Genomic DNA, 15,982 nt, shown 5'->3' with positions numbered 1-15,982 from the left:
GAAGTTTCGCGGATAAATTTATGTAATTATATAATAATAATAATAATAATAATAATAATAATAATAATAATTAAAAAAAAATTCGGGGGTGAGAGAATAATGGGAACATGTAAGTTGTTGATGGCGCCTTTGGTTGGATTGTTGGTATTCTTTTCATCTTTATTTATTTAATTTTTTATGATTAAAAACTCATGGTGATGTACACTAATTAATATATGATTTATTAAACGTGTTGAAGATTCATGTCACACATACAAAATACAAAAAAAAAAAAAAAAATTCTATAATGAAGTTATTTGAAAGGAAATACAGATTAAGAAATATTTTTAAATCACTGAAATTTTTATATTTAATTGTACCGATTGGAGAAATTTCAAATTAAGATGAATATTATTTGGCTGTTGTCTTGTTGGATTCTTAACGCGGATGCACCTTTATTTGGCCTTGATCGATATTATATTATTCTATGATGTTTTATATAATTATTCATGAATAACTTACTTTCAAGGCAGCGTTTGGTTTGGAGGATAAATTAAACTAATGATTAGTATGTAAATGATAAAGAAAATGATTGTAGTAGAAATGTAATATATGGTGTAAAATAATATTTTGTTTTGTAAGATTTTTAAGTGTAGGATAATTTTGAATTTTTTGATGAAAGGACAAAATTGTCCTTTCCTCTTTTTTTTCTTCCACTCCAGCGGCGGTGGTCGGTCGTCGTCGGCGACGACGGTGGTAGGCGGCGGGGTCGGCGGTGGACGGACGGAAGCGGCGGCGGTCGGTCGGCGGTGGCGGCGGAAGTTGTCGGCGTCGGTCGGCGGTTGTCGACAGCGGCGGTCGGCCTTTGGCGGGGGTTGCCGGTGGACGGTCGGTGGAAGGAAGTGATGGTGAGTTTGAATTTAGGAGAAGGGTAAAATTGGAAAAATATGATGGATTAAGAGTGTGATAAATAATCTTAGGGGGTGAGTAGGTATTATTTTAACATACCTAATATAACCTAATCATTCATAGGAGGGATTGACTTGTTAAATAAAAAACGTACCAAACGAGTGATTATGTGGGTTTAAAAAAAATAAACTCACCTAATCAAGCAAACCAAACGTTATCAAATAGTTTATTCTATGACAACCATTTCCTGTCCATTGACTTTTTCGAAAATATTCCCTTAATATATAATGAAACTTTATAAGAAAACTCAAACGAATGCTGATAAATAGATGAAACAATATTAAAATATTCCCAATATATTGGATATTACACATGACGAAGTGAACTATATGCATGCTATTGAGGTCATTTTTTCAATTTACTCACACCTTATTTCAATAATATTAATCAACACATGGAAAAAAAATTCTTAATGTCTAAAATATTATTTTTCATTGCAAAAAATCGCTTTTTTGTTAGTTATGTTATATAAAAAAACATTGCATAATATATGTTTATTTGAATTAAAAATATCATTTTTCACTGTATCTATGAATCGAGCTGACTCGTCTAACGAATATAGATTTGTAATATTGTTGTACAAGAAAACTACCCATTAATCAAATTCAAGATCAAGAAACCTACCCATTAATCAATTTCAAGTTCAAAATTTCAGGGAACCAAACACTCCATTAATTATTAACGCGTTATAGGAGTTGCCTCGATGCAGGCGTGACCAAGCAAGAAATGGCTAAATTTTACGAAGAAAACAAAAAGAAAACTCCTTAATAATTAATCATTAATAATTAATTATTATTAATATTATTATTAGTAGTAAATAAATAAAATAACAACTAATAATAAATAAATAAATAAATAACAAGAAGGCAGGGCTTGGCCATCCACAGTATAATTTATCCTACAAAAATCTACGTTTAGTCAGCATCTGAGATATTATTGCTTCAAAGAGTTAGTTTGAAGTCATTTCAAAATGCTAATGACAATGGTGAAGCAAACATCACAAGTGAATTGATATGTGAAGCATCCATCTTTGTTCAGTAGTTTGGACAATTACATTATATCTTCGTATTTGAAACAATATTATATTAGTATTCTAAAAAAATCGTATACAGTCTCACTCAGGCACTTCGTGCAACAAAAAGTTCTGATTTTACTTTCTATACACTAGACTAGTTGTCAATTTCATCTACAAAATGATAGTTTCCAGTCTTAGAGCAAAAACTACAATTCAAATGAAATTAAGAAAAATTATGGATGGAATTTGAATAAAAAATTTCCCTTCAAGAGGCAATTGAATTTGGCTTTTGCACGTATTAGCTCCGAATACATCGAAATTTAAAGAGTTTTAATGTTACTAATTGACAATGTACTTGGTGCTTGTCAATTGTCATTATCCAAAATATATTCAATTAATCTAAAAAAATCTAAATAAACCAATAAATATTGATATCAAAATACTCGTTAATTGTTTTCTTACTATTACCCTTGCTTAATATGTTTGGAAAATTACAAATTTTGACTAAAATTATTTTATTTTATTTTATTTTATGGACTTTTGAATATAGAATTTCCTAGAATCATTTGGTACTTTTCCCTAATATGTATTTAGTTTAAACGTCCATTCCAATAGTCGGTGATAGTTTAAACATCAAAATCTAATATTTCTAAGAATTAATTTCAACAATGGCTCAGCCAAATCACACGATACTCCTTGATTACAGCCTTCCACCAAAGCCATTTAAAGTGTAAGCATTAATCCCAATTGATTGCTTAATATTGGAAGTAAACCAAATTAACTACTGATGGGTCATGCCCATAATTAAATGTAATCAATCTTCCCCTATCACTTCATGAGATTGCAAATTCAAACATGTCAGTCAATATTGTTTGTTTTATAAAGACAAAGGGAAAAAACATTATCAGTCAACTTGTCTCGTTTGTAAGATAATAGCCAACAAAACTACATCATCCAACTATAGAATATTATGTTTACGTGATTGATAATTGGTATTAAAGGTCTATTAGGAATGACAATTGAAATGTAACTTTGACTACTACACACACCAAAAGTTTGTATTAAAATTATCGATGGAGTTGTCAAAACGAGCTAGACACAATTTTTGGATCCATTTAAATGACGGGTCAACCCTCATGTCCCACATAATATTAAAGTCAGATATGTCAAAACCGGCTTGGTTCACTGGGCCCGCGTTCGCCCAATCACATGAGTTGGATTGACAATTTCTCGACATGCCAGAACTAACATGTTCTTGCATTACTTGTATCTTTGTTTGGCCAAAAAAACTCACATTGGAGTTACAAACGTGGATTTCATTACATTCATGCTTTAACACTAAGAGCTGAAAATAGAATCACTGTGTTTCTATTAAAAAAAAAAAAAAACCAACGAACAAATATCACTTCAATTACTAATTGAAACGATTAAAAGCCAATTATTGGAATACAAATATACTGGGAACAAGTCTCAGTTGGTATATAAAAACAAGTAGCTTTATGAATTGCATTTCAGCTATTATATTATCGTATTTGATCGAAGACTTGTGTAACTGTGACTGCACAATGGTCTCACATAGCAACTGTTTTGTATTCGTTCGCGTATTACGAAAATGATTGACATAATATTGCTATAAGAGTTTGTCGAAACTCCTTATATATAAATATATTCAAATATATATGTGAACCAAAGTATTTAAACTATGACTATCAATTGTACTCGATGTCTAGATACTTATCGTCAACATTTCAAATAAGAACATAAAAAATTCCATGGGGATTTTCAACTTCTCCTTGATAACATGATGATGAGAAGGTGGTGGGGTTTGAGGCCAGTTCATCGATTGAATTCACAGAAGAACTGCACAATAATGGGGGGTTTGGGCACATGCATCAGCACTGAACCTACACATACAAACAATCTTTGTTTGCTTCGGCCAGTGGCTGAGCCATATACAAGTCAAGGTAGGCTACTTTTTTTTAAAAAAATTTAATTTGATCCTGTATTGTTGCACATCCTGCAAAATAATAAAATAATTATTAATTTATTAATTAAAAATGTTATCCCCTTCTCTTCGAACATGGCTCCGACCTTGGTTCAGCCATGCATGACAAGTGGTCCAGTTTGGATTTTTATTATTAGGGGGAAAATGGCAGCAAAGTCAGCTATCCAGCTGCCTTCTTTCAGGCATATATGTTTCAAGACATAACTAGTGACATACTGGTCCTACGGGAAATATCGGAATAGTTGTCCCGTGGCGATGATCGTCCTCTCGATGAAAAAAATACCATTCTTGTTATTGTTTCTATTTTATTTTTTTCCAATATATGAAATTGCTCTCTACTAAATCCTCCTGAATTCGATACAGAAATAAACAAATAGGTATCTGTCGAATTCCATCGTAATTTTCTTTTATTGAAACAAAGCTTCCTCGACTAATCGCATCCACCCTGCATATATTGAGAAGTTCTCCAACAAGACCATGCCGGTTCACCATCTTTACAATTTGGTTGCTAAAAGCTTTAGAATGGAGTCGATTTCATTTTGTACGTTCTTTTGTCTTTCCTTTGTGATAGGTTACCTAGTATGGTTGCCATATGTTGATGCAAAATTGAGTAGTTTGATTGGATATCATTGTATATTGAGCTAGCACTTCCAAGGGTTACGCCAAATCACAAATCACTCTTTCGGGTTTTGGATTATTACAAGGACAACTCATCTATAGGGAGTGTCACAAAACTTGAGAGCCAATTGATTTCCAATTATTTTCGACTTGGAAATTTTAAAAGTAATTTATGGAATTTGAAAAGTTTTTAACTTGAAGTTTTGCTTTGTTAAATTTGTGTTCGACGAAGTTTCTAATGTTAACAAATACTTGAAATCTTGATCATGAAATTAAGCTAAAATTAATGAACCAACAACGTTAGATCTTGTTAAAACTACAATAATTATTCAAATTATGTTCGACGATCCAACGGCTCATCCCAAGCTCTCAAAACATCCAAAAAGCAATTCAAAGATCACTCATCTTTCCGAGCTTTAGACCTGGCCGGACTTGCTGGCTTGATGATTTTTCCAAGCAATAGTACAGCTATTGGGACAATGGTTCCAACAAAGTAAACACTCTTGTATGCAATCAATGTTTCGTGCAGGCTTAAAACCTGTTTTACGGTAGAGTATAATTTATTTAAGCTGAACGTATCATGGTTGATAATTTAAAGCAATGTATAAAAGTGAGGGGAGAGGACTAACCATGAAACCCACGCTGGAGTAGTTCAGAACCACAAGGGTGTAGGCGAAGTTCATCAATACAAGGATGTTTCTGAGTACAGATGTTTTGCTGGCTTGTTGCCATCGGTAAATAACTGTCGGTAAAATGAAGTCAATCAAGAAACTATGTGCATATAATGAAGTCAGTCAATCGAGAAACTGCTTGCCAGTTCAGTCATAGTTGTCAAACCCGCACTCAGGTGCCAGGTACACATGACCCAAGAAAGTGTGCCTCGGTACATCCGAGGTGCACTGGCATCACAGAGGCACGTGCCTAAAGGAAGAGGTGTGCGCCTTTAGCCAAAAGGCGAGGCTTGGGTGCATCCTTGATGCACCTTGCAACCTTAATGACTATTATTTCGTAAAAGGAACTAGATTAAATGGTTTGCAAAGGATATGATATCTTCTGTCCTTGTACTCAAGGTGGAGTTAACTAGCTGCTCGTGAAGCTCAAGCTTAGTAGGTACTCACAAATGGTTCAACTAATTTGCATCCCTATTATTATAGCACAAGCTGGGAAATTAATAAATTTATATTTGCCATAAAAGTTCAAATAGTGTCTGAAAATTTATGACCTGTAAGGGAAGTATTTAGAATGCATGTGACCAGCGTTCAAGCAAACGAAAAACATAGCAAATTTACGGTACCTCTTGAACCAGCAATCATTAGTGCAGACTGAATGAAGAATATGATGTACCCAGGATACAATCCCTGTCAAACAGTGAAATGATGCTGAGTCAAGCTGCTATATACTTGAAATGATACAATCCCCCTCCAAAATATACTTGAAATTTATGAGCAATTTTTTTTTAAGATAAAAGTTCCGCTTAACAAGACCATTTAATTAACCCAATTGACATGCCCCAACCCCTATTTTTATGTGTTCAAATATACTTCGAATCAAATCCAAATTTTAAAATGGAAGGGTAATTTGACTCAATTGAAATAACGAGGATCGCTCGCTTCGACACATTTGATGGCCAGGTGAATCACAAAAACCGAAATATGAGATTGCAACTCACAAAGAGCATACTTACAAAAATAACATAATTGAATATAAGTAGAATATCGGTGGGAGGAAGAAACATAGCGATTAACTATTATTGAAAATACAACATGACCATTGAGTGTGGAAGAAAATTGTTCGGTCAGGTGGTGATCCATGCTGGGTTTACACCTCTTTGTCTGCACTTTTTCTCATGAGATCCTGGATGTATAATAAGACTTTGATATATGTTGAGGATAATTTTTTCTCTCGAAGCTAGCATTGATTAGTTAATAAAATTGTGTTGGATTAGCTTTCAATGTTACAACTAAGTTGGTTCAGTTTTAATACATGGCCCTAACCTGCATAGTCTTATACTGCCGCACATCTATGATGTAACTCACCTTGCAAAAGCTATCATCACCAAAATCATGAAGTTCAACAGAGAGTGACATTCCTGACTCAAAAAGGTGAAATTTTTTGACAATGATACGATAGTATTCTCAATATAAAGCTGTGTTCATACACTAAAGTGAAAAAGAAAGCATGCCACATAGGCGTCATACATAATTTTGTACAAATACGACATATTAATGCTTACATGCCACACTGCACTGACGGTTTGGGTTGCCAGCAACTGGAAGAATCCAGGTCTTTTACCTTTATGAACTAACCTATCATAGACATCTAAATAGAACAGCAGAAGTTAGTCTGGCACAAATGTATTTATATAACTATTAATCATTCAGAGCCGTCAGATCAGAACGCCTGAAAAAACGAGGAATTTTTTTTATTAACAGTTAATACCAACATAACCACAAGCCTCCATCAATAAGGACTCCCACATTTACTTGCCTAGCCAGTGGATCATATATAGAATAGAATCTGTACCAGAAAATATCAATGGGTTCCTTTGATATGTCAGGTGAGAGTCTTTTTCCCAGATTTGTTCCAAGGTTTTTGCATAATCGAGAAGTTAGAAGCTGGCCATAGATCAATGTGCATTTTACGTCCCTAGGTAACATAACCACAAACCTCTAACTGTCACGGCCCAGCCCACTTGTAATATTGTCCGCTTTGGCCCGAGGTCTCACGACTTTAAAACGCGTCACAACGTGCAGCGTCCACACATACTGGCTCTGATACCAAATGTCATGGCCCAACTCAGTTGAGATGTTGTCCGCTTTGGCCCGAAGCCTCACGGCTCTAAAACGCGTCACAACGTGCAACGTCCACACACACAAGCTCTGATACCAAACTTCACGGCCCAGTCCACTTGTGATATTGTCCGCTTTGGCCCGAGACATCACGGCTTTAAAACGCGTCAAGAGCATAAATCATAAATCCTTCATTACCTATTGACAACAATATGAACATTTCCATTGTCGATACTAACAGAATGCGAGAATGTGAATCATAACCGTAAAAGTTCCATTTGCTGCCATAATACGGTCTAAATCTGACAATTCCATGGAAACAATCCACAGTAGCTCGATAATTCGTCAATATATCCATACCGAGGATACAATCGAAATCAGACATAGCTAACTTGATTAGATTAGTTATCATAATATTATCCTCAAATCTAATCACATAATTTAGGATTATCTCATGAGACATCAAGTATACACCGGCAGGAGTAGCCACAGACACAGTATCCAACAACGGAATAGTAGCAATCTCATGCTCATCAACAAATGCAGCAGATAAAAATGAATGAGATGCTCCAGTGTCTATCAATATACGTACAAGATAATCGAAAACACAGCAAATACTTGCAATCACTCCTCCTGGTACATCCTGAGCCTGATCCTGAGTCAATGCATGAACTCGAGCTTGCTGTGGCACTGGAAATTGTTGCTGAGGAGGACCTCTAGGTAGTGGATAACTGGACTGCTGAAATGACTGTGCAGGAGCATATGGCCTGAAAGCTGGTCCTCGGGGAACCTGTCCAGACTGTTGTGGCTGAAATTACTGTCTTTGTGCATTGGGGCATACTTTGGCATAGTGCCCAACTTGACCACAGATATAGCAAGACCCTTGAACTCCTATACACTGTGCACTGAAATGTCTTCCACCACATCGGTCACAGTACACAACATTCGAAGACCCAACGGCACTGCCCCTTCTAGTACTGCCTGAACTAGAGGAGCTAGATTGCGATTTCTTCTTGAATTGTTTGCCTTAAATCTTTGTTGTTTCGGTTGATGGAATGATTGTAGAGGCTGATAAGGAGGTAAACCCACTGGCATCGGCATATTACTTTCAAATCCCTGAGAAATAGAAGCTCGAACTAGAACTGGCTGTGATTCTCCCCTGAGCAGACTAGCCTTTATTTTTTTCACCATCTCTACTGCTTGAACATAGGTATTAGGCGATCCAGTCATCACAAAAGTATGAATAGTACTTTGTAGTCCATGCAGGAAACGTGAAAGTTTGGACTGATCATTTTTTGCAACATGTGGCACATATGGAAAAAAAGCAGAAAACTGAGAATCATATTCAACAACTGTTTTATTGCCCTGCACCAACCGGTTAAACTCTTCTTCCTTGGCATAATAATACGAAGGTAGTGCATATTCCTGTGTAAATTGAGTACGGAATACTTCTCAAGTAATGATTTCGCCAGATTCTTCAAGTGCTTCCTCTGCAGCTTCTCACCAGAGTTGTGCTCGGTCTTTTAACTGATAGATGGCTAGCTTCAGTCTGACACTTTGAGAATATTCGAGCAAATTGAATAGATGGTTTATATTTTTCAACCATCCCGCTGCTTTTTCGCCACTTTCATTGCCAAAGAATTTGGAAGGACGTAATTCTTGGAATTGAGATATTATCAACTGCATCCCTCCAACTTTCTGAGTCAACTGTTCTACCTCTTGGTTCACCTCTTCTTCCACATTTCTAGTGACCTGGCCTACGGGACGACCACGTTTACCCCTAACAATATCCTCGAGTCCTCTGACATTTTGTGTCACGTCCCGAAACTCGGGATGACACCGGCGTCGTTTAACAATCACACAGTTGAAAACAACAAGCCTTTGTAGCACAGTTTAAACCGAAACCAGTTTATATATCATAATTTCAACTCAAAGGAAACATTGTCTTTTACAACCAAAAATTTCTAAACAACAGAAATAAATGCGGAAACGTAAAACTGCATATTAATACTAACTTAAACTTAATCTAATTCTTGAGATTCACCATCCCCAGAACTGCTCGGATTCTTCATCCTCAACCTGTTCTTCGAATTATCTGGGAGGGGAGAGTAAAGGGATGAGTATTTTGGGAAATACTCAGTAAATGGGGGAATATCGAGCACAAAAAATCAACATGCATAAATTTCGAAAGAAAACACATGGCTTGCATAATATTTTTCGTATCACATGCATAAACACTTACCAAGCACTGCGACATGGTTGGGATTCCCACCCATATACAGTCGACTCCTCACAGTGCTTTAAAAACCGTATGACAATTCGACACAAGAAAAGGAGTAGAAAAAAGTTGTACTCGACCGAAGTTTTTATAAAAAAACGAAAAATCAAATATGCATAGACCGAAATTTTGAATTTTAAAAACAGCCCACTTACCGTGTTTGAATGCTAAGAAAACGTGGATGCTTGGCTTCGAATTTTAGATCGCTCATCGCTCCTCGTTCGGCAGCGCTTCGGTTTGACTTTTAGGCAAGCTTCGGGACGATTTTCGGGCAAAGTTTGGCTAGGGAGATGCTGCTGAATTTCGAGATTTCAGCAAGGGGATTTTCGAAATTGTGGTGTGGGGAATTACTAAGGTTGATGCACTATTTATAGGGGAGGAGGGTGAGTTAAATTTGGCACTAAAATCATACCAAAATTTATGTAAAATCTCCTAATATTGACTCCAAAATCCTTGCCATATTTTCGAAAATTGAGTTGCCTCTCTTGGTTCGAAAATTTGGTATCTAAGTCAAGGATTTTTGTGCACAACTTTGATGATTTACTTCCCAATCACACTATAGAATCTATCCATCACCACAACTAGAAAATTAATCTAGGAGGGATTTTCGAAAATCTCTAGCAATTATCATGCCTCAATTATTTTAATTTGTATGATACTCCAATCATGCAAATATTCTTTCCAATTTTCGAAAATTAGCATGCCTTAGTGTAGGTATTATTGACTTGGTAAAAGATTTCCAACAATTAATTTCCCAAGGTGCACATCTTATCTTATATTATTTATTTCTTTTACAAAAAAATCAAATCTTACAAATTTCCTTACAATTGTAAATTGTATCTTTGAAAAAAAAATTTCGGTTCTCACATTTTGTGCTTCAGATTCTTGCACAACTTCTTTCTCCTTTTTGCCTTTTCCTCCAGGTGTCATTCTGTAAGACACAAGGATTTAATACCCAGGCAAAATAATTTAATAAGCACAAACTAATTAAAGGAAAGCTGAAACTTAGTCTAGTAGATAGTTTTTAAACTAAGTTCAACGTGTAGTCAACTAGTAGAGCTAACTGAGACAAATTCAAATAAATCATTGCACATAATTCAAACAAGAGCAAATAGTCAAACACATACGCCCAAAAGGTAGAACAGTTGACTCAGAAAGTTGGAGGAATGCAGTTGATAATATCTCAATTCCAAGAATTATCTCCTCCCAAATTCTTTGGCAATGAAAGTGGCGAAAAAACAGCAGGATGGTTGAAAAATATAAACCATCTATTCAATTTGCTCGAATATTCTCAAAGTGTCACACTGAAGCTAGCCATCTATCAGTTAAAAGACCGAGCACAACTCTGGTGAGAAGCTGCAGAGGAAGCACTTGAAGAATCTGGCGAAATCATTACTTGAGAAGTATTTCGTACTCAATTTACACAGGAATATGCACCACCTTCGTATTATTATGCCAAGGAAGAAGAGTTTAACCAGTTGGTGCAGGGCAATAAAACAGTTGTTGAATATGCTTATCAGTTTTCTGCTTTTTTTTTCCATATGTGCCACATGTTGCAAAAAATGATCAGTCCAAACTTTCACGTTTCCCGCATGGACTACAAAGGACTATTCATACTTTGGTGATGACTGGATCGCCTAATACCTATGTTCAAGCAGTAGAGATGGTGAAAAAGATAGAGGCTAGTCTGCTCAGGGGAGAATCACAGCCAGTTCCAGTTCCAGTTCCAGTTCCAGCTTCTATTTCTCAGGGATCTGGAAGTAATATGCCGATGCCAGCGGGTTTACCTCCTTATCAGCCTCTACAATCATCCCAGCAACTGAAGCAACAAAGATTTAAGGCAAGAGGCAAACAATTCAAGAAGAAATCATAATCTAGCTCCTCCAGTTCATGCAGTACTAGAGGGGGCAGTGCTGTTGGGTCTTCGAATGTTGTGTACTGTGACCGATGTGGTGGAAGACATTTCAGTGCAAAGTGTATAGGAGTTCAGGGGTCTTGCTATATCTGTGGTCAAATTGGGCACTATGCCAAAGTATGCCCCAATGCACAAAGACACCAATTTCAGCCACAACAGTCTGGACAGGTTCCCCGAGGACCAGCTTTCAGGCCATATGCTCCTGTAGTCATTTCAGCAGTCCAGTTATCCACTACCTAGAGGTCCTCCTCAGCAACAATTTCCAGTGCCACAGCAGGCTCGAGTTCATGCATTGACTCAGACTCAGGCTCAGGCTTAGGCTCAGAATGCACCAGGAGGAGTGATTGCAGGTATTTGCTGTGTTTTCGATTATCCTGCACGTATATTGATAGACACTGGATCATCTCATTCATTTTTATCAGCTGCATTTGTTGATGAGCACGAGATTGCTACTATTCCGTTGTTGGATACTGTGTCATTGGCTACTCATGCCGGTGTATACTTGATGTCTCGTGAGATAGTACTAAATTGTGTGACTAGATTTGAGGATAATATCATGATAATTAATCTAATCAAGTTAGCTATGTCTGATTTCGATTGTATCCTCGGTATAGATATATTGACGAATTATCGAGCTACTGTGGATTGTTTCCATGGAATTGTCAGATTTAGACCGTATTATGGCAGCAAATGGAACTTCTACGGTTATGATTCACAGTCTCGCATTCAGTTAGTATCGGCAATGGAAATGTTCAGATTGTTGTCAATGGATAATGAAGGATCTATGATTTATGCTCTCGACGTGTTTTAAAGCCGTGAAGCCTCGGGCCAAAGCAGACAATATCCCAAGTGGGCTGGGCCGTGACACTAACAGTATGAAACTCAACTACTTGGCCATGCAATAGATCTTATATCTAGAATAGAATCTGTTACAGACAAGATTAGTTGATTGACATCTAAATTTATAGGTAGAGAACTACTTTCATAGACCTGATCAAATTTTGTACACAACTGAAAAGTTAGAGGATCACAACAGATCAACATGTATCCCTAGCACGTCCTTAGCTGTGGTTTCCCTCCAATCCTCAGGTAAATAATGAAAACATTTTCAAGATGTGATATACTCTAGAACAAAAACACGGCATTGATGGTACCAGAACCTCTCAGGTACCACCCAACCAGACTCTCTTAAGACTTTTATTAACTCTGGTTTGCCTCTAGTCCTACTTGTTATGACAGTTATCCTTATGCCTTCACACCTGAAAATTGTCTATAAACCCACTGAGCGCAATGTAAAATTCAGCAATTACTACTGCCGAAAAATAAGGTTCTAAAATTCGCTAGCCGCTGGTCCGAGGCGGGGACTAGGCGCCGCTGATCGGATTCTACGGTACCAAGGACTTTCACACTCACCTGAAACGAGGAAATTGAGATAACGATAAAACCAGAAGAAGTTGCTTAATAAAATGGTACCGAAATCAATGTTGAAAATTCTTCAAATCTGTTTCATGTACTTGAGGTAGCAAAGGCAGACATATCAAGAAATGCAAGAAACCGAAAAAAAAAGAGGTAGAAGAAAGACATCGCTGCTGCTCCACAAGACGGGAGATGTAAATATTTCCCATGATGCTTCTCGATTTTTTTGGTATTGCGTTAGATTTAGGGCAGCCTCTTTTCAACTTTTAATTTTTTAATTGGGATTTAAAATATTAAAACCCCAAACAATTTTTCTTTGAAGGAAAGTTCACTTACAGTGTCTAAGCCAAGTGCTAACTTGAATGTTCCATGCTAGGGGTATCTGCACAGCACTCTTAGCCAACTCAACACCTAATACATCAACATTTATTGCACGATCCCATCGAGGTGTGGGCGGATTAGAATCTGTCCAGCCACTAAATCCCAGCCCAGAAATAATTATAGAAGCTTCTGAAATGGACCAAATGAAATAATATTTCCACCGAGCAGTAAAACCACACATGTACTGGTAAGTCAATCGTTTCCAGAACCCATAATCTTGGTATACTGGTTCAGTGAATCGAGAAAGTGGAAAATGTGGTATAAGATACAGATACAATCCCATACAGACACCAGCTTGCAGAACAGCCCTTAGAGTTGCCCAATAAGGAGAAGGGGATGATCCCTTTTCTGTAGGTTCCCAGATCTGTTAAAGGCAATTATAATTCTTACTAATGACTAACATGCATTGGCCAAAAAATAAATTTAAGTTCAAATATAATACCCCTTTCCTCTCAGTCCATTCAATATATGCTGCCATTTCATATACTGGACCAGCAAAGTGACTTCCACAACAAAGACAGTAACCAAAATATTCAAGTAACGATGGCAACTTCTGAAACCGGTTTTTCCTTTGTGCATCACGCATATCTTCATCTTTTAGCAATCCATCATTGTAATTAATGGCACATGATATAATTTTCAGTGTTATCACCATTAGAGATCCTGTGAATTGCAAGATCAATGACAAAGTAGAAGTTGACGCAGAATATACATGTAATGAAAAAATTTATGCATAAAAAGTTGCCACATTCAGTCCTTCGGAAACTAATTCGATGAGTTCGTTTGGATGAATTGTACAAGTAACTAAATAAAGTCTAAAAGCACAAATACTGATTGAGATGGTGCTGACCTGTAGCATCAATACCTCCTTCTTTCCATGCATCTCCACTCATGTAGTATACATGGCTACAAATGTATACCAATGGTCAAAACATTTTGAGTGTTTGCAATGAAACGAAAATATCTCAAAATGATCCTCAATGACACATGTTTTCCCATAAACACATAAAATAGATTCAACCAAACACGTTCTTCTCGCATCACTAAGGATACAAGTCAAAACATCTCTGTGAATTTTTGCAGTTGTTGGCATCAAAATTTTCAACTAGAGATAAGAAACATATAGAATCGAAAAAATTTACAAACTCCAATTTCCATTCATTATAAAATCCCATCACACTATCATCAATGATAAACTGTAAAGTAATTCAGAGTGCTTTTGATAATTATAAACTGGAGTTTCTGAAAAAGAAAGAAATAAGGAATGTAAATCGACTTTAATTATACAGATGCATCAACACACAACTCCAAAACAGTGGAAATTCAGAGTACAAATCAAATTCTCTTTACTGCAATATTTTGAAACTCAGGGCAAATTTTTCTGAAAAACTTTAGACACTTATGCCCTTGAAAAATATATTTTAAACCATCACCGAAGACTTAAAATCGCCCCCAACTCCCAAGTTTATCAAAAGGATCAATGAACCGAGGTAACAAAAACTTTGTTTTCCTTTCATATCAAAAGTGTTGCCAATTTTCAGAGAATTGTTTGGATTAAAATGGCAAGTAAAGGAAAAATGAATTCAGCAATTAACTCAACCAAGACTGTTCTTTTTAAAGCAATGCAATCAATTCACCACTTATCAAGGAACTATTTTCAGAAACCAAGTAGAACAGCCAATTACATAATAAAAACTCCAGACGGTCGAACTCTTGAATCGGAAAATAAAAATGGCGACGTGAACATAAAGCAAAGTGAAAGGTACCATCCAATGAGGTAACCGAAGGCGATGAAAAATGTAATAATCCCGCAGAACTTTCGGAAGAGTGCCATAGAAGCATAGCCTAAAAGCATCGGTACCAGAAAATGCAAGTTCGATGAAAATCCAAAGGAGAGGTATGAGAGAACCGCCCCGGATAGGGCGGCATAGAGGTGGCGCCCCGAAGGTCCTCCTGGGACGAATCGGTGGAAGAAGCTGACCGGGATGGTGACCGCAAAGCATAGCAAGAAACGAAGAACTGGTACCGAGACTCCGATCGCCGATGCCAAGGTATCCATCTCCGGCAGCTCCATGTCTCGGATTTCGTGTGGTTCAACTGTACTTACTCTTCTAATTAATAATAATCTACGTAGTTGTCTGGTTTTAGTTTTGGCTCGACACGCGATGTGTTCTTCCGGACGAAATCTTCCCTCATATTTGGTTATTTTTCTCGAACAAGCTTGAATTACATAAATTATTTAAAATTGAACAATTTAATTAAAAAATCATTAATATTTAATCAGTTATCATGTTTAAAACACCAAGAAAACCAAAAACTTCAAATTTTTAATTAAAAAAAACTCTAATAAAAAAATTCAAAAATATTTATTATTTCTAATCAAATTAATATAATATTATACGTACATATTTTATTATTTTCAAAGTTCGGAGGGATTTCGCATCGGTGGCATGCAAAGTCGACACCTATTCCCAAATTAGGAAGTATCTGGCCAGGAGAAAAATATATATATATACAAACAGATAAATTTAAGATTAAATAAATAAATAAATTTTATAATGAGCTCAAATTTTTTTTAATGAAGAATAACCAAATTAAATTTTTTAATATTTTATAT

At 36.3% G+C, this 15,982-nt stretch overlaps 1 protein-coding gene across 1 annotated transcript; it reads right to left on the bottom strand.

The window, feature by feature from the left end:
* Positions 1 to 4,846: 4,846 nt before the first annotated feature.
* LOC140968479 (lysophospholipid acyltransferase 1-like) lies at positions 4,847 to 15,548 on the bottom strand. The gene is made up of 8 exons (XM_073429448.1): positions 15,132 to 15,548; positions 14,216 to 14,271; positions 13,808 to 14,028; positions 13,321 to 13,729; positions 6,820 to 6,905; positions 5,881 to 5,944; positions 5,216 to 5,328; positions 4,847 to 5,124 (listed from the first exon to the last, which is right to left on the bottom strand). Exons 1-8 carry the CDS (start codon positions 15,437 to 15,439, stop codon positions 4,984 to 4,986), a joined length of 1,398 nt encoding a protein of 465 aa, XP_073285549.1. The 5' UTR covers positions 15,440 to 15,548; the 3' UTR covers positions 4,847 to 4,983.
* Positions 15,549 to 15,982: the final 434 nt, after the last annotated feature.

Source organism: Primulina huaijiensis, unplaced genomic scaffold, assembly GCF_012295235.1.
Source record: "Primulina huaijiensis isolate GDHJ02 unplaced genomic scaffold, ASM1229523v2 scaffold37281, whole genome shotgun sequence".
Lineage (NCBI taxonomy): Eukaryota > Viridiplantae > Streptophyta > Magnoliopsida > Lamiales > Gesneriaceae > Primulina > Primulina huaijiensis.
This window is presented reverse-complemented; position numbering and strand designations above follow the sequence as displayed.